Source organism: Crocodylus porosus, unplaced genomic scaffold, assembly GCF_001723895.1.
Source record: "Crocodylus porosus isolate Cpor-Errol unplaced genomic scaffold, CroPor_comp1, whole genome shotgun sequence".
NCBI lineage: Eukaryota > Metazoa > Chordata > Crocodylia > Crocodylidae > Crocodylus > Crocodylus porosus.
Genome location: NW_017728886.1, coordinates 235,398,775 through 235,421,492, shown reverse-complemented (window position 1 = coordinate 235,421,492; position 22,718 = coordinate 235,398,775). Strand labels below are relative to the sequence as shown.

The following is a 22,718-nucleotide window of genomic DNA, read 5'->3' as shown; positions in this document are numbered from 1 at the left end:
GGGAGGTGTGCCCCTCCAGATGTGTGTGTGGGGTGAGAATGGGCTGCCGCGCCCCCCACCCCTTTACCACTATGCTTCCTCCCAGGGGCTGGTGCCAATCTCTTCCCAGTGGCTGAACTCCAGCCAACCAGGATGGGGTGGCAGCACTGCGAGGGGGTTTACAGGGGGGAGGGGGCTAGCTCCCCCGTAGCTCCCCTCCCAGCACTGCCACCTAACCCACCCCGAGCACAGCTGCCAGGAAGAACCTGGTGCAGCCTCCAAGTATGAGTGCACAGTGGCACTCTGCCCTCACCCCACAAACAGATCCAGGAGGCACACGTCCCCCATGCTGCTTCCGCAAGTGTGCACAGTGGCGGGAGCCATTCCTTGCACACCCCAGATGAGCCACCAGCTCTGTCCCATGCCCTGCACCTCCTCCAGCCTCACTCCCTCCCTCACCGCGGGGGCCTCAATCTGCTGCCCCCAAACCCCTTCCCTCCCCCTTTGCCCCTTCCCCCCAATTGACTTACCAGCTGGACACTGTTCTCCAAGCTGCTGGGCTGCATATCAGCAATCGGATCAATATTAGCTGATGTTACTGGTCAATAATTGGCCATTGGTATCAGCCAAAAAATCTTTAATCAGTGCACCCCTACTTGCAAAGAAACATTCTGTTCTTTTAAGAGACTGGAAGAACCTAGCATCCCCCCACCCTTTCCCTTTTTCTCACAAATGCTTCCATTTCTGTAACTCCTATACACAAGACAAGAAAGCTGTATGATGTGCCATTTAAATGAGCTGTACACTGTCCCCTCCATACTATCACCAGCTAAAGAATCCAAAGCAGATAAAATGAGCAGTCATTTCCATGGATATTGGAAAATTGCTAACCTAATTATATTCTAAAGCTGTTCTTGCTTTACCAGAACAAAATTAGGCTTCCCTTTATACCTTTTAGAAAGAGAGAGAGAAAAATTATTTCCATTTTTTGGATAAATCATATACAGTATAACCTCATAAATCCAGTGCACTTTGGACTGAGCACTTGCCAGAAATTTGAAAATGATGGATTTTTTTAAACCAACATGGCAGCTGGTAGCGGATTTGGGGGGGGAGGGGGGAAAGAGGCATGTGCAAGCTTCCCCCTCTGCATATGGGGAGTTGCCGGGTGGGGAGCAGCAGCTGGTCCCAGAGCAGTGTGTGTGTGGGGGAAGAGCCAGATATTTGGTAATTCCATATTTTTCATATGCAGATTTATGAGGTTATACTGTACTCAATGTTGCAATTTGCTACATAACACAATAAAAAGGTAAAAACTTGTATGGATCATGTGCGATGATAACAACTTTGTATTAAGCAGATAAATACTACTACCAATACTAGATAAAATATAAGTAAAACTGTATCAGTGGGCACATCTAAAAGAGATGATACTGTGCAGTAGCTTCTGAAAAACCCCCTGCAGGGATGGTGCTGCGCAGTAATGCCAGGTACTAGGGCTGTGCAAAATTTCAGCAGCCATTTCATTTCAGAGGTATTTTGGCCCATTTTGGTGCCTGAAACACCAAATCTGAAATGAAATGGAAGGCTCCAAAATGAAATGAAATCATCCAAAATGTTTCAGAGGTGGGCTTGCGGGGAAACAGAAACTCAGAAGAGGAAGGGAGAAGAGAGGGGAGCAAGGACTGCTCTGATATTGACATCTGTAGCTGGCTAGTGTCTGTGATCTGTCCCCGAGGTCCTTTCCAATCCCAGTGCTCTGGGGGAGGGACGGAGAAACAGCATATAAGGTTCTGTATGAAGTCTTTCTGTCCCTTTTGTGAGCTGTCTGTCTGGAAGCAACAGCGTATGAAAGCTAATGTGGCTGGGTGCAGTGACTGGCCTTCTAGTCAGTCTCTTGCTAGTATCTCTTTTTGGAAAGGATTGGACATACATCTTTCCAATATATTACAAACAGAAGATATAGTACAAAGATAGAAGAAGATATAATAAAGACATAGAAGATATAGTAAGCAGATAGAACAGGGGCAATTATTTCAGGCAGAGGGCCACTTACTGAGTTTTGGCAGGCTGCTGAGGGTCGCATGGGTAGCCCCACCCCTTGACACATGCCCTGCCCCCTCGTCACCATCTTGGAACCAGAAGTCCTGCCCCTAACCTCTGACCTTTACCACTGGAAGTTCCTCCCCTTGCTCCTGGAAATACTCTTTTGGGGAAAAGTGTTTGCCATCTTCAGGGGAAAACAACAACAAATTAATTACTAAAAATCAAATGCCTATAATAATATATTTTAATTTAATTTTGAAAAAATTGTCCTGATTTGTAGGCGCTTCTGGTATACATGCAGAAGTGATTGCATATGGGGGTTTGTGGGAATGTGTGGATGTGGAGTCAGGCTGGGTTGTACCAGCAGGGAGAGAGAAGGGAACTGACCTGGCTCCATAAAGCCCCTGTCAGCCAGGGACCCTGCGCTCTTCCCACCCTGCCGGCACTGGGTCCTGCTGGCACTGGCCCTGGGACACAAGCACAGACCCCACACTGCCCCTACCTCCCACTCACTTCCAGTGCCCCCATCCCAGCCCTGCAGTACAGGCAGAGAGCAACATGCAGCCCCAACCCCACGCTCACCTGCGGGTTACAAACTGGTGCTCAGTGTGGGGGAAAAGCACCCCACCCCCACGGCCAGCACTTCCTGCTGCAGCCACTTGCAGCCCACACACAGCTGTCCTGACTCTCCTCTGCATCACTGCCATCCTGCGGGACAGCGGTGGCAACAGAGAACAAGATGTGGAGACTCAGTGGAACTCTACACATACCTGATGCTCGAGAGGCTGGTGGAGCAATAGAAGGCCATCCATGAGATGGCCGTGCACAGGGACATTGGGATCAGCAGTCCCCTTAACAAAACAGAGTGGAATATCATCCCCCAGATCTTGGTGGTCCTCAAGGCCACTGAGAGCCTCAGGGTTGGTGACACCCTCTATAGCCAGGTGATACCCAGTGAGGGGGCTTCAGAGCCAAATGGAGAAGTTCCAGGGAATCGATGTCACAGAGGTGCATGCACTGGTGCAGCAGCTGACATACAGCATCAAGATGTGGCTGGGTCCGTTGCAGTCCAGTACGGTTCACATGCTGGCAGCCATGCACAAACTGAGGATGAAGAGGAGCATGTGTGCTAGCAAAACCCTGGATCACTGGACAGAGGTGCTGATGAACAGAGTCAGGGATACAGAGGCAGGGGGATGTGGAAAAGGGGGATCCACTGTCCCGTGCCAGCACTCTGTCCACCAGCCAGTTTCCTCCTCCACAGCCACTGCCAACATGGGCCAAGGGCATGGCTTCCATGTTGGGGTCCAGAGGCACCAGATCCCAGCATCCAGCAGGTAGCACCAAGGCCTCGGTGGCTACCTACCTTGCTGAGGACATGGAACCAATGTTCTGTGACCCCTTAGCCTAGTGGGCAAGCCACAGCCAGATGTGGCAGGATCTGGCCATGGTTGCCCAGGAACAACTGTCCTGGCCACCGGCCAGTGTTTTGAGCGAGAGGGTGTTCAGCATTGCTGGGGATGTTGTGACACCCCACCTGGTTTGGTGGAGCAGCTAGTGTTCCTCAAGGTGAACTTCCCGCTGCTGGGGTTCCCCAAGCTCCATGTGCAGACAGAGTGAATGCCACACCCTCCTCACTCCATCCACACCCATTTCCTTTTTTTTTTTTTTTTTAAACTGTTTAATGCTCCAATCTCAGAGCTGGAGGTGGCACTCACTGTATCACCAGCCAGCAGGGGAAGAACATCTCCCTGCTGAGCTCCCATGCCAGAATGAACTTGGAGTTACAGACCAGGGCTACAGGGAAGGAGGCAGCCCCAGGTCCTGGGCATGACCTAAAACCATGATCATGCCAGGGTCAGGAGGCCTGGTGGGACTGATGGTGGCACAGCAGCCCCCCAAAAATGCCAGGGCCGGAACCTCTGGTGAAACGTGGGTAGGAGACACCTTATAACCTCCAGCCGCCACACACATGCACAGTCCTGGCTAGGGAAAGCCCAGACCAGTAAGATCTTTGAGAGGCCTGAGACTTGCTGGTTGCAGTGGAGTTGAGGCTCCAGGTGAGCTCAGCTGCCTGGGATGCCATCTGTGAGGCATGGGCCACAGTGTTAGGGAAGGTATGGAGCTGCAGAACAGACGTCAAACCACTTTTCACAGATGAGCCTATGAACTCCACTTCATCAACCTCCTGGATACAAAAACTCATGGACTCAATATAGACAATATAGACATTATAACCTGTCTGACATCTAACTCCCCAAGTACCTCTCCACTTTTACCTGCTACATCCCCCTTCCCTCCCACTCCCCACCCTCAGCCTGTCCCTCACCCCCTGACACTTCAATTTACATTTTCAGTGGCTGGATTTCTTGCCTGCATTGTATGCCAGCCTCTGGCTTTTTCACTATTCATTCCATCCAGAAAGAGTGCACACAAACCAACTAGATGGTCCCTCAGCCTGACAAAGTTTTTTAAACCTGAAAGCTTGCTAAAATATATTTCTCCAACTCTTTAGTTGGCCTAATAAAATATATCAGAGGTACCCTTAACTGGTCTGTGCTGGGGCCGGGACCCAAAGTGGGGTCAAATAGCCAGGGGCCCACCGTGAGGAATACCCAGAACAAGAGGCTCGATATGCCAACTGGCCTGAAGGTGGGGACAGGGCCTAACAGACAGCCAAAGGCCCCAGAGAGGGTACTACAGCTAAAGCATGTGAAGGATGCAATGTGCAATGCATGGGGCGCAGTGTTAGGGGCGGTATGGAGATGTGGAATGGATGTCACCTCAAGACACATAAATGGGCAGCCTCCTGCCTGACAAACTTCTGAATCAGTTTTCCATCAAGGTATGGCAAACAAAAGAGGAGCAGACAGTTGGCAGGTGGGCGGGCAGAAAACTAACCAGCACCAGGAAGGCTCCCTGTTACAGGCTACCATCCCTGCTGGTTTCATCCCGCTGCACCTTAACACACACGCGTGCACACACGTCACAAGTTTTGCTTTGAACAGTTTGAGGGGCAGTTTCACAGAAACCCCTGCACCCATCTCCTTGAAACTTGGCAGGCTTCATGGCCTCAGAAGGAACAACCATCTCTGTTCTTTTCATCTGAATCAGGCAAGAAATGACAAAGTTATAGGCATTTCAGTGATTTCCCATTGTAGCTTATGGCTGAATCACCGAAACAGCACTGCAACTCCGAAACAGATTTGGTCAAATCAAAACAGAACAGTGATCCGAAGCACTGAAATGAATTACTGTCCTCCAAAATGTCCAAATTTGAAACCAAAACAAAACATAGCCATTAAACACAGCGGGTTACTGTGCAATCATTAGTACTACACAGTAACAACTGCACATTCCATGACTCATGTAGACGTAACGACTGTTGATCAAATTATGGCGCCAATACTGAACACACAAATAGAACATATCTGTGCTGTAATCTACTGCTATGGTTTTTGTCCTATCTTGTTTTTAAAAAAGAGAAACTTGTGACTGTGTCCTGTGGGATGCCCCTGAATGGGAGTCATTATTTCTCAGTCATACTGCTGAAGGAAGAGGATGGATGTGCCTCCTTCACAGAAACCCTATTTGCAGTTTGTCTCGATTCTGAAATATCTCTCTGCTTCCTTAAGCTTTTGAGTCCTTTCCTATTCAAAATAGCAGTTCAGCACCCGCTTCCTCCATTAATGTCAGTGGGATTTAAGTGTGTATTTAAAGTTAAGCCTACCTTTAGGGACTTTTTAATGGGAGATCAATTTCCTAGGCTCTTATATTGGCCCCCATTACTGCAAGATCTGAGCACCTCGGACTCTATTGTAATTATCCTCACAATAGCCCAAGAAGCAAGGCCATATTTACGAAGGGGATTTGAGACATCACAGGGAGGTCAAATAATTTGCCTACGGTCACAGAGAAAGTGTCGCAAAGAAGCTCAAACCTTAACCTCTAGACCAGCCCTCCCCCACCTTAGGAGGGCTATCAGCTGTTGCACTAAATTGAAGGGAAATGAGCCCTTGCCTCCAACAGGCAAATTCAAATCAGAGGGAAAAGAGGTCTTTGAGAGATAATCCTAAAACAGAGGGGGAGGGGAAAGAGAAAAGAGCCCATCATCCAAATATTTGGAGACCCGAATATAATCATCATCCAAACAGTGAATCAGCTTCTGTTTCATTGCTATCCCAATTATTGGCTAAGAACCCCTCTCACTGTGAGTAGTTTAGCAGGCAGACCCACAGGAAAAACAGCAAGGATCATTCACCATAGGGCTGAATGGGAAGCAATGCTTCCAGCCAGACTTCAAAAGGCTGATCTTCCCACCAGCAGGGAAAACGGTTGGTCTCCAAGCTGGAAAGATGTTCATGGTATTTTCTTCAGGCTCCTTCTGACCATTTCTGCCTCCATGGCCTTGAGGAATAGGGAAGAATTAGTTTCAAAAGTCTTCTTTTGTTGAAAAGCTATAACAAAGGAAGTCATACAGGCTGCCTGTACACGTTAAAAAAATAAATGAACAAAAAAAAAAAAAGATGCGCTTTATTGACAGAAGCACAGCATTACTTCGACCCAACTCTGCAATATCTGTAAAGATCAGGCGCTTCAGCGGGGATTTTTGGCACTTTTAGCAAAAGCTGATTCAATCAGCTACTACATAAAAGCACCAGAAAAAGCCCCGCTAAAGCACATAATCTATACAGACATCAGGCAAGCCAGGCCAACTAAGGTGCTGCCTCTTCTGGGCATGTGCAGGACTTGGTGCAGTAACGCACTGAGTTTAAAGTAAAGCGTCATTTTTAGCTTTTTAAATGGCTGCAAGCAGCCACAATGTTCATCTGTGAATAGCAGCACTCTGAGGTATGTCCTTAATATCTAACTGTGCTAGTCAACACTACGATGAACATGTTCTGCCCAGTTGCTGCACACCAAAAAGCAGCTGCATTGCTTGTATTTACATACAGTACACACAGAATAAGGGCCAGTGCCACTCTTGAACATGACAAGGACACCCAGCATTCTTTTAACAGCAGCTACCCGACATTCAAAGCACTCCATACACATGGAACAGATTAGAGTGCAGAGTGTTTGCAGCAGCATCTCTAGCATAGTTTGACATGGTACAGACATCTCATGATTGCTTACCACATTTCTAGCATTATGCTGTCAGTGCCGAGGCCAACCTGAATGCAGATACTGAGACATCAGCTCGCTGTGAAACTTTACTTTATTCACATGATCAGTAGACTATGGCTTTTATAAAAAGTTCAAAGTAGAGATGAATTCAAACCAAATCCCCAGGGCTTAAACCCTAGAGCTTAAGTAGAATTTGTTCTCAGATTTGCAGTTTGTAGCTTGAACTCATCTTTAATTCAGAGAACCCAAATGGTGCAATGAAACAGGACAATGCCAACACAGATGCATGAAAAGCCCTGCTTTTAGGCATCCCATCACTATATCCCATCTGGAACCATAAGTACCATTCCATGATACCCACAGTAAAGGAATTCCTCTTTCCACTCTCTGCATCATTATTTCAATGTACTATTGTACATGTTATTTCTAGGTCACACTTCATATTAAATATACCTTTATAAATAGCTTATAAAGGATTCATAAGTATTTAATAAATATTGTAAGCAGGTTATAGGCATGAAGAGAACATGGCCTAAATCATCATAATTGTATTATTAAAAAAAATTCATGATAACTGAGTAACCATTTTTGCTTCTATTAATCACTTATTAACCCTTATAATATATTCTTATTCTAAAACATGTCCATTATGCATTAACTGATCATTCCTAAAAACACAGTAGGGGACTCACAGGAGAAATGGCTGGAAAATATCCCAGCCCTGAAGTGTTTACTAATGGGACTGCAGACATTAAATTGGCAAATTAGGGTGAGAATAAAATCTGCCTGCTTTGGTCTATCAGACTCTGTATAATGCTTTCTGGTACAGATTACTGCAGATGGAGCTTGAGGTTCCCCAGCACTGAAACATTCCCAAGCACCTGGAGAGAGCAGTTGCAGGCTCCAAGAAGAGCCTGTAAATGCCTTTGGCAAAATGAATACTAGATGAGTCTATTGGAATAAAACATTAGGGGAAATCACGCAGCTTCACTCCCAGTTCTTCCTAAGACAAAGAGTTGCATGTTAAAAACAAAGGGAGGCAAAAGCCCCATATGCTTGTCAGCCGTCAATCACACTACCTTGAGTCTGAGCTTAACAGAGATTAAGGATGGCTATTTGCATAGGTATTCTGTTTTGCAACCCTGCTTTCTAATAGGAGGAATGCCTTCAGAGCAGGATCAATGTAAATTTAGAAGTGAAGTTTTCATACGCATCACTGAGCCCTATTAATTCATTTTGATGGAGATCTTAGTGGATACAGCAATACTCCAAGCACTGTCAAAGGCTCAGGGCCTTGGACAGAACTCTGTAAACATATGGGTGAATGAACATGCTCGTCAATGCATCTTAAATGTACTTTAAAATATAGAAACTTATTTTTTAAATACGGAATTCTTTTGCATTGGCCACATTGCGAAAGCTTTCCTTAACTTGTTGTGGAACAAAAACATCTGAGAAACACAGAAAAAAAAGCACAATTTGGGGTAATATTGTAAATATAGCATTCAAAAAAGCAAAGGCAGCAAATAAACAAATATGGATTCATTCCACTGAATTTCTAAAACATAGTATTCCACTACATCATATATGTTTCTATGATCTCTAATATTATTAGAATGCTATCAACAATTTTGATAACTCTTCCAACTAAAAAGAAGCTATCAATTAGTCATATTTAACAACTTGAAAACTTAGATATTGACAGCAGTGTAGACTTATAAAAAAAAAAAATGAAGAAGCTTAACTACAAAAATCAAGAAATAAACAGAAAAGGCACTAATGCAGAAATCCTTATGAACCAATTACAGGAGTCCTCTGTAATGCTTTAGTTAAAGGTTAATGAATCCAGGCATATGCAGATACCCTGATTCAGTAAAGTACTTAAGCTCCACTGACTTAGTACATGCTTAACTTGAAAAATGTGAGTAGTTGCATTGGCTTTCAGCAAAGCATATCAGCACATAGATAAGTGCTCTTCCTAGCAAGTGTCCATGAATATATAAATCAGGCTGCACTGACCTTTATGGCTTTTTTTACAGCTTGTCTACATAGGAAATTTTCACTAGTTATACTACTATAGTTACATTGGTATAGCTCCCTGTGTCAACACTTATTATGGAAAAGTATCTTTTTAGCTGACTTTAGACTGTTGTCAGTAAGATATAAGATAATCGGGGGGGGTGGGGGTGGAATCACTCTTTTACCAGAATAGAGGGTCCATACCCACAAAGTGTTCTATTGGCATAACAATAGTAGTTTAAATTTGTACATTATTTTATATCAATATACATTTCCCATGGAGATAACATCTAAACTATACTAATCTTACAACAGAGTGAAAGATTCAAATAAGAAAAAGTTTGGGATATTCAATACTGGTGAGGTTTCACTTAGTTCGGAAGAAAGAAAGACATGGATAAATTGGAAAGAGTCCTGCAGACAGCAATAAAAATCAAAAGAAATCTAGAAAACAGGACTGAACAGGAAAAAAAATGGAAGAACTGGGATTATTTAGTTTGGAAAAGCAAACACTACGTATTTGATAACAGTCATCAAACGTATAAAAGATGGCTACAAAGAGCATGTTGATAGATCAGGGTCAGGCAAAATATGGCCTACGGGCTGGGTCCAGCCCATCAGGCACTTTCATCCAACCTGCTGCATCCATGAAGGAATTGTGCCCCTCCTGGGCCTTCTGCCCACAAGGGTGGGAGCGAGGCGCCCATGCATACATGCACCCCTCAACATACTCTATTGTGCCTTGTTCCCACCCCTGTGGGCAGAAGGGCTCAATCCCACCAGCATGCAGCTTCTGGGCAGGGCAGCTGCTGCCCCTGCTGGAGCCACCCCCATGGAAACCTGCTTGGCTTCCCAGACATCCAGCTTGCTCCAGGCAGCAGATAGGAAAGCAGCAGGGGTGGTGGCCAGGGTGGGGCAGCAGAGCTGCAGCTGGACAGAAGAACGGAGAACAGTGCAGAGCCTATGCCGAGGGGAGTGGTGAGAGCACAGAGCTTGGCTGGGCAGGGTGTGGGTGTGAGGGAGGGTGGAGGGTATGGGGACCCCACACACTCCTCCACATGGCGCACAGCCCCCACTGCTAGCAGCAAGAGCAGGCAGTGGGCACTCAGGGTGTTAGTGCCTGGCGCAGACACTGGCATCCAGTGGGGTGTGGCTCTGGCCAGTGCTGCATGCGGAGGCGAGGAGCACTGCCCGCCCAGCCTGACCCTATTGCGGGGGCTTCGAGCTGCGCACCCGCAGCTCCCACACGTACTTAGGGAAGTCCCATGCTGGAACCAGCTGCATTCCCCTCCCCCTGCCATGCAGGTCCCTGGGCTCTGCCAGGAGTGGAGGGAGCCCTGCCTCCTGCTTCCCTGTGGAGTCTAGAATGGGGCTTCACTTGGTGCAAGTGTGGGAGCTGCAGGCACACCACATGGAGCCCCTGTGATAGAGGTGGGCTGGGCAGGCTGCTTTCCTCACCGCCATGCCACAGCACTGGCTGGAACCACGTCCTGCTCAGCACCAGCACCTGCACTGGGCCCAAGGCCCCAACTCCTCCCCCCCACCCCCAGTCTGCTGCTGCTACCAGCAGCAGGGGCTGCGTGCCATGTGGGGAAGTGTGTGGGGGGTCTACATCCCACCCCCACAAACCTCACATCTTTCTCCCACAACCCCCACCGACATATACACACCCCTTGACATGCCATTCCACATAGCCACACCCACTCACAACCCCCCACACATGTACCCCACCCCACCACCATACATACCCCACAATATACAAAAGTAAGACCATTTTTAGTTATGCAATCACCTCTATATACACTACTCAAACACAAATCATGACAATTTTTTTTTTGTAATAAAATTAAAATGTGTTATAGTAGGTGTTTGACTTTTAGTGTATGATTTGGTTTTTTTCTGGTTCTAAGATGGCAAACCCTGCCCCTCACCCCCTCCCAAAAGGAGCACTGTGGGAGTCCACTCCTCCTTCACAATGAACAGTTGTTTCACAGCACCCTTGCTTTGTTGACTATTCCCCTCAGCCTGATCCTGAGGAGACAGCAATCTTAACAGAAGGAGTAAAAGCCTTTAGCTGTAATCACTTAGTCCCATGTCTTTAAAAGTTCCACCACACATCTCCATAATACAGCAGGACTCTACATAGTCTTTGATCAGTTGTGAAACATCTTGTGACAGTTTTGTATAGGAACAGCAACCAAGGACTCCCCCTCCCCAGTGAGTACCCTAATCTCTAGACTGTAGAATCATGCTTCATCTTGCTTTCTCTCTCTTTGGCTCAATACATCTTGAAGCCTCTTCTGCCCATTGGCACAGCTTCTACATGAGAGCTTGAGAGTACATTCCACGTACTTTAACATATAGCCTGGTGTTTGGGGCACTCTTTGGGAAGATGAAAAATGTGAATTTGAACCCCATCAGGCTGAGAAAAGAATTGAACAACTGCATGGCGCATCGCTCTTGGTGAACAGTCATCACGGACTATTCAACTACCCGGATATCTCATGGGAAGAGCACTCGGCCAAATCCAAACAGTCACAAAGCTTCCTCACATGCATGGACAAGCTCTACCTGACTCAAGAAGTCCATGGACTGACAACAGGTAAAGTGCTACTGGACCTGGTACTGGTGAAAGGGGATGATCTAGTCAGTGACCTAAGAATCGAAGGAAAGCTGGGAGACAGTGACCATGAGCTGATCACTTCTACTATCCATTGCAAAGCTGGCAAGTCAGCCAGCAATGCAGAAGTCCTCCACTTTAGGAAAGATGACTTTGATAAACTCAGGAGGCTTGTTGTCGAGGCTCTAAGGGGCCATGACTGGACAGGGAGAGGAATCCAAGATGAGCGGTTGCTCCTTAAGGGAGCAATCCTGAAAGCACAAGGGATGTCTACCCCACCTTGGAGGAAAGGTAGCAAAAAGGCACATCAACCCCCTTGGCTTAGCAGGGAACTCATGGACCTCCTACATCTAAAAAGAGAGGCTTATAAAGGACGGAAGATAGGAAGAACCACTAAGGAGGAGTATTCTGCACTGGTCCATACCCGTAGAGAGTGAACCAGGAAAGCCAAGGCAGCAACTAAACTCCAACTGGCTACACGTATCAAAGACAATAAAAAGCCCTTTTTCAGATGTGGGGAGTCAAAAGAAAAGCAAGGGTAACAATGGGCCCCTGCTAAACCAAATAGGACAGCTGACAACCGACACCCAGGAAAAAGTCAACCTCCTTAATTGGTACTTTGTGTTGTTTTTTAACCAGCCCAATGGGACTGCTCTACCTAACATGGTGTGGGATGGCCAAGGGAGGGTGAATTTATACCCAACATCTGTGTAGACCTTGTAAAGGAACATCTTGAGAGGCTGGACATCTTTGAGTCAGCTAGTCCTGACAGACTGCATCCCAGAGTACTTAAGAAGCTGGCAGGCATCATAGCCCAGCCACTGGCAAGGATATTGGAGAACTCATGGTGCTCAGGTGAAGTACCCGAAGACTGGAAGAAGGCCAGTGTGGTGCTTATCTTCAGGAAAGGGAGGAAAGTAGATCTGGGGAACTACAGGCCAGTCAGCTTGACCTCAAATCCCTGGAAAGATTTTGGAAAAAGTTATCAAAGAGACCTTTTCTTGACAAGCTGGCTGATGGCAACATACTGAGGGATAGCCAGCACAGGTTCATTGCGAGTAGGTCCTGCCTGACCAATCTAATTTCCTTCTACAACCAGGCAACATATCACCTGGACAAGGAAGAAGAGATTGACATCATATAGCTGGACTTTAAAAAAGACTTTGATCTGGTCTCATGATCGCCTCATGCAAAAATTGGCCAACTGCAGCCTCCACTACATCACAGTCCAATTGCTGGGGAACTGGCTCTGAGTCCAGACCCAGAGAGTGGTGGTCAATGGAAGCAAATCATCATGGCACTCCATGAGCAGTGGTGTCCCTTAAGGCTCCATCCTTGGACCTGCACTCTTTAACATCTTTACTAATGATGTGGACACTGACGTCAGAAGAGAACTGACCAACTTTGCCAATGACACCAAACTTTGGGGTAGAGCATCCATACTCAAGGATAGGCTAGTGATCCAGGATGATCCTGATAGGCTTAGAAAGTGGGCAGATAAAAACCTGATGACATTCAATATGGAAAAATGCAAGGTACTCCACCTCGGGTAAAAAAAACCACGCATCACTCTTATAGACTTGGCAGCACTACACACACTAGCACCATGGCCAAAAGAGATTTGGGGGTCATGACTGACCGGAAGATGAACATGAACCACCAATGCGATATTGCAGCTGGTAAAGCAAACAAAACTGGCTTGCATCTATAGATGCTTCTCAAGTAAATCACAGGATGTCATCCTCCCGCTGGACTCAGCCTTGGTGAGGCTGCAGCTGGAGTACTGCATCCAATTCTGGGCTCCACAATTCAAGAAGGATGTGGAGAAGCTTAAGAGAGTCCAGAGGAGAGCAACATATATGATCAGAGGGCAAGAGAACAGGCCTTTTGAAGAGAGGCATGGGACTCTTCAGGCTGGAAAAGCACAGGCTCAGGGGTGACCTGGTGGCACCCTATAAGTATATAAGGCATATGCATCAGAATCTGAGGGAACACCTGTTCACCAGAGCACCCCAAGGGATAAAAAGGTCCAACAGTCACAAACTCCTCCAAGACCATTTTAGGCTGGACACAAGGAAAAACTTCTTTACTGTCTAAGCCCCCCCAAGGCTGGAATAGACACCCTCCAGAGGTGGGTAAGCATCAAGTCTGGACTTTTTTAAAAAATGTCTAGATGCTTATCTTGCTGGGATCCTTTGACCCTAGCTGACTTCCTGCCCCTGGGGCAGGAGGCTGGACTCAATCTTCCGAGGTCCCTTCAAGCCTAATGTCTATGAAATCTATGAACCCAGCTCTCCTACTTCCTAAACAAGCACTGTGACCAGAACATCACAGAAAAGGGGGGCAGTGTCATCATTATTACCTTCCCCTCTCCCACCTTTTTTTAAAAACAAAGTGGCCCCAACTCCATCTGTAGGGGGCCCAATCCTGTAAGCATGTGGTAAGTGTCTTCTAAGCAAACCTACTAGTTCAGGGTCCTTAGGAAAATTTAGGCAGAAAAACAATCCATTTCCAAATCCCAATTGGGCTTCTACAAAAGCCAGATCCTGAGGTGGCTCAAGTCCTTTACTGGCTCTAGTACTTACCTATGTCAAGGACTCTCTGTTTAGCTGTGTGCTGCCGTGAATGCCAGTATTTCCAGTACTTCAGCTGTTCGTCTCTGTTTTTATCTTCACTGAATACGACCATGACCACACTCTACAGAAAAGGCAAAGTAGAGAATACAATACTGGCTATACCTCAAGTTTAATTAATTCTAAGATATCCATGTACTAGAAAAACCATGCACCTCTATAGAGCACAGTAGCACCTGCCCTGGAAGAGAACAATGTTCACTGTTTTGTTGTCTAGCTCTACAAGTGAGATGCAAGCAATACCTTTCTATGCCAATTCTCTTTCCAGTCTGAATAAAATGTCATCAAATACTTTAAATTTAATGAAATCTGTGCTTGTTAGAGAAAAAATGGTGGCCTCTATAGCCAAAGGATCCCCAATTATGATTCTGACTAAGATATTTAATGAGGCTATGTCATTAGAATGCCTTGTGCCTGTAGAAGACTACATAAGCCTAGGAAGGGAGATCTATCATATAGTGAGCGCTCATCTAGGTAAAACAAATACAAAGCAGCAGCCAGTTTCATATTGCAGTCAATGGAGTGAGGATGGGAGACAGTACAAGATCTCCCTACAGAGAAATTAGAGTTCCAGATGGAAATATCATTGTGAACCATCCTTACTTCTTGCAACGAAGTTTAAAAATAAGTAAATAAGTAGCACAGCTGAAAATATACACTGACAAAAATGTAGTATTTTAGCGTTAGAACCATCAACAACTTGCACAGCGAAAATCCTGTAACACACAAATGTTTGACATAATTTAAAAACAATGTTTTCATGTGATGAATGGTGATACACACACACACAATTTACCTGAATCTAAGGTAACCCTGAACTTCAGATGCTCTCCCAATAATTAGATGCTAGACATGGAAAATTCATAAATTTATTTAAATTTTCCATGTGTCAAATCTAATTATTGAAGGGTCATCTTTAATTCATCCCTCCTGCTATTGCAGGGGACCAGGCAGTGCAGAGGTAGGTGGTTGTGAGAAGGCCTGCCCCCAACCCTGCTGCAGCCTCTGCTTCCCTTTTCCTGCCTCTCCCTGCCCCCCAACTCTACAGCAGGCTCTGCTCCATACTGGTAGACTTCATGCATGCTGCAGCCTAGGACACTAAGCAAACATGGCCCCACTGGCCGCATAACAGCCATGCAAGATATACAGTACTGCTGCAGGGCTGCACAGGGGCTACGTTCAGTGTCCCAGGCTGCAGTATGGACAGAGCCTGCCAGAATAGAGCAAAGACAACGGGGGAAGGAGGCAGGCAGACAGACAGAGGGGTGGAGGCTGAGTGGATGGGGTGATGGGGAAAAGAAGCAGCAGGGGGAGATGGCGAGGTGCAGAAACAGCAGGGGATGAGATAAACAGCAGCTGTGATCATGTTCCTGGTCCCAACACCAAGTAGGGGCTGAAGCCCAAGCCATAGCAGCTGCTTCTTCTCCCCCCAATCCTTGTACTTGATTCTGTAATGAAGGGCTTCCTCCCCCCACATGTTAAATTAAGAAAAAACCCGTGTCTTAGAACCAAGTAAATATGGTATATAGTTTTAAAAAACCCTTAGTCCTAAACATCCTTCTTATGACCAGGAATCTTATATTATAAATATAAGAAGGTTTATCACAGTCACTGCATTAATATGCAAAGATTCTCCTCAAATTATACATCAGATAAAAATCTAAGCCGTTCCCTTGAGGCCTGATCCAGTGGCTAGTGACGTTAATGTAGAACCTCCATTAACTTTGGTTTTGGAGTTTGTTATACGATTTATATTTACATTTTCTTCCTTCTTCCATGGTTACAGTGTTGGCTACAAACTGGCAAAAGAAGGGCATGTCACAAACACTAGCAGCTCCAGCAAAAGATTGGAGAGCCTGAATAAATGGATCCATTTAATTCTGCTTTAGCTCCTCACTCTCTCCACTCTACATAGGATAGAAGTCTTGTTTAAAATAAGGATTATGACACCATGGTCATAAAGTTCTCAATTTGTAGTACTTTGTTAAGTTGTATGGGGAGATCTTTGCTATTTCAAAGGCTTGCAGTACTTTAAGCTTTAGGAGAGAGTGCAGTTCCCTAGGCAGCAACTTTGTGGCTCAGTTTCCACTCCAAACTTATAAGGATAAAACCAGTTTATTTGAAAACATTGCCAGCTGGTCTATTCACCAGAATTAAGCTGTCAGTAATTAGCTGGCAGCAGTTCTATTTTCAGAAGTTGAGAAGGTGGAAATTGCCCTAAATGTTATGTTTTTCTTAACCAAATATAAAATAACAGATTGTGGTTATGTAACATATTTGTTCTGAATTTGATGCTACAATTAGCGGCCCAGTCCTACAAACCAGAAAATGCCTTCAGCTCCACAAGAACTTTTGTGAGCTACAAACTCAATCAGGTGTATATCTGAATTTCACTAAACTTCAGTAGCACTTAAGTGCCTGCTGAAATGTATTATTGAATAGTGTTGGACTTAAGCATGCATTTAAAATGAAGCATGAGTTTGAGTGTTTTACTGAACTATTAGTAGTTCCACTGAAGTCAGCAGGAACAGTCATGTGGTAAAAGTGTTTTGCTGAAATACAGCCTAAGAAAGGTCTATATTGCAACTAGTTGGCTTGTGAGACAACATTTAGAAAAACCAAAACACAAGTCCAAGTCACAGATAACTTTTCCCATGCTTATGCTAACCATTTGAGCAAAATGTTTCTGCACTTCACACACATAAAATAACACATCCCACCCTAAATGTGTCTAAAGAAATCTATTTTCTCTACAGAAAGTCAGCCATACCCTGACTTTGCTGATGGGATGTCTGAAACACTTGTTGTCACCCGTCTCACTCAGAGTAATGGCGTAGAACTGTCCTTTGTTTAAATAGGTCATGGGTCCCTCTCCCTGCTTTTGACGCAATGATTTGGTAGCTTCTAGAGTATACTGAAAAGTGCTGCTGCAAAGAGAGAGAGAGGGAGGGAAGGAGAGAGACAGTCACAAACAAAATAAAAAAGACATTTTCCTTTTTGCTTAAGTACATATTTCATACAAGTACAGAAAGTGTGGGTAAACAACTGATATAGAACAAATGGCAATGGTCTGAAGAAATGGTAAACAATGAATTTTTAAAAAATAATCAACTCACCTCAATTAATTTTTCTTCCTTTAAATCTATGGCATTGATCTTACATTACAATAAGTCTAATTAGATTGTAAGCCTCTTGGAATGGGGACTGTGGGCCAGATGCAAATTGCCTCTGTAGGTGTTTTGACTTCAATGTTATCCTGCCTAACTTTTGAGTTGGATGCCTTCCCAAAAAACCCAGATAGCCACCTACAGTTTTAATACAGCCAACGGGAAAACAGAGATACCTACGAGTAATTCAGGTTTAGGCTTTTAGGCACTGTATACAAAGAATGGAGAGTGTTAAGCATCCTCAAAGGTCAATTCAGAAGTAGCCAATAGCAACTACTAAGTCATGGGGCATTGGATTAAGCAGAAAAAAGCTTCTCCCTGCAGGCTAGTGGCCGGAGTACTCCGCTGGGAAGGGCTAGTGCTAGACAGTGGACCATGCTCCAAGCACTGTTAATGCTTTTTACATTATACAGTTATTGTACAAAAACTAGAAGTAAGCCTGCAAGCAGAGGCTAGAACTCAGGATTCTCCTCTCCCAGAAGTGTCCTAAGCCCTGGCCAACAGTCAGCTCTCTATCCTTTTGACCCTATGGCTAGGGACAGACATTCAAAAAGCCTGAATCGTTTCAATCTTTGCAAGTTAGTCTAACCTGGCTAGGCTGAACTGATTTGTAACTGTGCCGATATCCCCTCTGGACTGAAGAAATTCAGACACATGCCTGCAATGGCTCAGGCTAGAAGCCAGGGGGCACTAGAGCAGCCCTCCCTTCCCTTCTGCAGTCCTGAGCTGAGGAGGGCATGGCCAGGCCCCGGCAGGATGCTCTGATTAGGGAGGGGTCCATCTCTCCCCCCTCCCCCAGCAATGGAGCCAGCAAGGAGTTACACAGTCTTTACTTACACAGCAGGGAGTTACACAGGAAGTAACTTGTTTATAAGCCCATCAAGAAAGCAAATGCCTCTCATTAGTTTAAGCTCTTCTTTTAGCTCCAAAAAACTGTAAGCAGATACTGTCCTGTCCACCTTACACAGACACCTCTCAGCATTAGTAGCATACAAAAATGCTAGCTACAGTCCTTGTTGGGGGAGAGGGAAGAAGGGGGAATCCCTGCTTGAGTGAGGAGTAATGCGTGTCTGCAGTCTCTGCCAGAGCTCCAGCCAGGGAGCAGAGGGGAGGGCTAGCTCTGCTGTGAAACAGAGAGCCCCAGCCCAGGGCTGCAAAGCACCTGGATGCTGGGGTACTTTGGTTTAAGTTAAACCAGGAAGGGGTCTGGGACAGACGTTGCGTAAACTGGTTTGACCCAAATCAGTTAAGTCTGATACTACATTCAACCAGGTTTATCTCAAAACAGTTTCAGCCATTTTCAAATTGGTTTATGTTCACTGAACGTCTATTTTGTTACAGGTTTAAACCAGTTTTTGATCACTTAAACTGGTTTGTGTGTAATGTCTGTCCCTAGCCAATGACTCATGCATTTTTCAATGGCCCAGCTTCAACAGGAGTGGTGGAGTCCAGTCACTTAGCCTATTCTATCTCCTGGTGTTAACCCATTTACATGGGAAGTGGGAAATGTAGATTTGAGCCCCCACCAGGTGACGAAAGCCTAGAACCTAGGTCTCCTACTTCTTGGATACAGGACTTAACACTAGGTTGACAGGGAGGAGGACAAGGATGATACTACCATCAGTTTTAAGCTGAATTTAGTGGTGTTGATATGAACTGGTTGCATTTTTATCGCTTACCAGCATGGTCCTTTCTAGGGTCTTAAGCAAAGCTTGGTTGCCTTCCAGGGCTAATTTGAACTGCACTAGAGCCTAGGAAGGAGTTATCATCACCAAAATATGTGCTCTGGGTTGTTTCTGCACAGACGCACAGAAGCAGACCCAGAGGAGGTGCATTGTCATGACTGAACCCCCTCCCTTTAGACTATACTGTGGGAGCAGCAGCCAGGAATATTTTAAGTCCCGGAATCAGATAAGAATCCTTGCCCCCATCCTTCTCCACCATGCTCAGTGGAGCAGCAGTGGTGGTACCCAGGTTCCCACTCCTTGCCTGGTACTCCTGGGTGCTTCCTATCAGTCCAGGAGCAGATGCAGGGATCGGGAACCCACCTGCCACTACCTCTGTCCCCAGCCAAACCCAGCTCCACACACAGCCACTTCCCACAGTCCTGGCTAGAGTAGGGCAGAAGCAACTAGGACAGTGGCAGGTAGGTCTCCCCTTCCTGCACCCAAAGGCATTGGTAGGGAGGGCAAGGGTGAGAATGGAAGGGGACGGGGAGGTGCCACAAACAGAGGGGAGGGGACAGGATGTTGTGAGAGTGAGGAATTTTTACCCGATTCAGGAACTTTAAAAAAATTCCTGTCTGTTGTTCAAGTAGCATGGTGGGAGGTGCTACTCCGGCAGTGCAGGTTCCTGGTCCTGGACCCCTTATGGACAAATGCACTTAAGTGCAATCGCTTACCAACTCTGTAGTCCCAAACTGAAGAACATTCTGGATTTACTAACATAATGAGATTTTAGGGTGCTGGCACCAAGTCAATTTGAATCACTCTGCAGGTATCTATTCCCATCAAAGTCCCACTTAAACGTCTACTGAGACAACTTGAATCTGGTTCCCCACTCTTAGCTTTTCTTAATAAGCCACGAGAAAATATGGGCTGATATACATGAAAGTGGTGATTTTTTTTTTCTGTAACAGCAGAAACTTGGTTACCTTTGTGGACATTTGAACCTACAGTTGCCACAGAAAGCCCATATAAGAATAAAACAGAAGATGCTACAAATAGGTACACAGGCAGAACAGAATACCTACAGCACAGCATATGCAGAAGCCAATGGGAAAGGGGAGAGTGAGCCTAATTATTTAACAGTACATTTGAATCCAGTTTTACAGCCATCTTTAGGAAGTAACCAGACACTATACATTACCTAAGTTTAACAGAGTTACATAGCTGATTAATAGTAATAATGGCTAAATAAACCCCTAGCTAACACATATTAGTGATGTTATCAAATCAAAATTGGAATTTCAGAAGGAGCTATTCCAAAAAAGTGGTTGTGCTTTGATAAGTGGTGTTCACTATGAAAAGTGTGAGTTCAGAGAAGGACAGGATTCTCAATCACCCCAGAAAAATATCCATCAAAATCCACCAACGCTGTTACAGAGATCTAGTAAAATCATTCCAACAGCACTAACATCTCTCTGAAAGTAAACAGTGATATTAACTTGCTGAATAAATACTCCTTTCAAAATACATCCATAGCCACCACATACCACTTAATACAAAAAGACACTTGCAGATGACACTGCACGCTAAGGAAAATAGTATACTTACAAAAGCTTTCATTCAGCATACCATTAAAACACTACTGAATTGGAGTCAAAAGCAAAGCATATGCTAATCCGAAAGGTTAGAATTTCAAGGACGCTCAGTCTCTGACAAACATGACAAGAGGTTAGGTAACACAGAAAAGGACATACAGCAAAACTTTTTTTTTGTAACTTTTACCAACCACATTAAGGGAAAAAAAATCAAAATGTTAGTACAACAAAACATTTTTCAAAACCTGTTTAAATAGGTGAAAAATTCTTTATTGCATCCTTCTTTCTTCCTCCAACACAAGAACTTCCAAAATTTGTGTAATGTCAACTTAATTTAGAAATAAATTTAAACTGTAAAATTAAGGCTTAAATTTCAAGGTGTTCTGATTACGCTTGCCTTAAAAAAATATTAGTTTAAATGTCTAACAAACAAGAGACTTATTTTTTTTATAAATCTTGCTTCATTCATATCTAATATATATTATCTTTCTATTATAAGGATACTTCACATTTATATTAGGAGCCCTTTAGTTTACACTGCTTTGGTGTTACTGTGAAGCGTCATAGCTGACCTGACAAACAGTTCATTTGCAACAGATTGGTATCCTGTTTTGACTGTTTCCTATTTTGAATGTTTTGGATGACATAAAATTTAAAAGAAAAAAAAATTACCAAATAAACTGCACCTGCCCAGCTGTGCAATACCTGGACTAAAACATAAGGGGAATGTCTTCCTGATACCATCTGGCAATCAGTTCATGTCCTGAAGCATGAGGACTGCTATCATTAAGCATTTTTACCCAAGTAAATGCAATTGCAATTATTAGTCAAACTTTTCTAATCCTGTTTTGAATTTCACCATGGCTCTGATCTAAAGCCCTTTGAATTCAATGAATACCTTGTCACTAACTTCGATGGGCCTTGCATCAGACCCTAAAATTGCTTTAATTTTTATTAGCTTTTTAAATCTGAGGCATTCATTTCTGCACACAGCGTTATGGAACATGGCAGAAGTCTGTGCAATTCACAGTAGAGTGGTGTGTCCTTTCTAAACAGGATATCACCAGAAGCCATCCTTCTTGGGTCTTATGATAAAGGTTTTCACCTCCAGAGAATGCAAATACTCTTCAGTTCATAAATAGCTAACGCAAGATAAGTAAATCTTTTCCGCAGATCTGCTTCAAAAATACTCTCCGTCTTAATGACTCAGTCTCAATCCCAGGGAAATGAATGGGTGTTCTGAATTTGCCTTCAAGAGGAGGACTGGGCCCATAAAAAAAAGGCAGACCATGGAAATAAAGCAGGAGGAGCCTGATCCAGAACAACACTTATGCCTCTGCCTAATTTTAAGCACTTGGGTATGTTATAAACTGAACTGCTCACATGCTTAGCTAAGCATGTGCTTAGGTACATTTTTGGATCAGAGCCTTTATGAGTCAATGACTAAACTAGCTCTGGTCCATTACAGGTAGTGTGTCTTGTAGGCCTGTGCGAAACAGCTAGTATTCGCTTCAGATTCAGGTTCGGCCAATTCGGGGGACAGTGATTTGAATCACTGTCTCAAATCAATTTGATTGCTGCTGAATCTCTGAATCACCCAGGCCCATCCCCCGCCCACTCTACAGCCCTGGCAACAGCTGCCCCACCAGTCCCAGCTCCCCGCACTTTGAAACAAAAAGCCCCAACTCACCATGTGCTACCAGGCAGGGGGGCAATCCCCACTGCCCCCTGCTGCATGGAGGGCTCTGCAAAAGCCCCCAACCCACCCTACCAGCCCTCTCCATGGCTGCCCTGCCTGCCCCAGCTCCAGCTCTTTAAGAAGAAAAAAACCAAGAAAACCCCCAGTCTCACTGCTCCTGCCTGGC

The 22,718-nt window shown here is 45.0% G+C and overlaps 1 protein-coding gene across 3 annotated transcripts in view; it reads right to left on the bottom strand.

Moving 5' to 3' along the window:
• Positions 1-22,718, bottom strand: part of GRHL2 (grainyhead like transcription factor 2) — a 112,548-nt gene that overhangs the window by 57,859 nt on the left and 31,971 nt on the right. For all 3 annotated transcript variants that reach the window (XM_019551407.1, XM_019551416.1, XM_019551424.1), the window contains exons 6-7: positions 17,195-17,351; positions 14,377-14,488 (exon numbers count right to left, since the gene is read on the bottom strand). In XM_019551407.1, the coding sequence (XP_019406952.1) occupies positions 14,377-14,488; positions 17,195-17,351 (269 nt within the window). The remainder of the gene's footprint in view (positions 1-14,376; positions 14,489-17,194; positions 17,352-22,718) is intronic.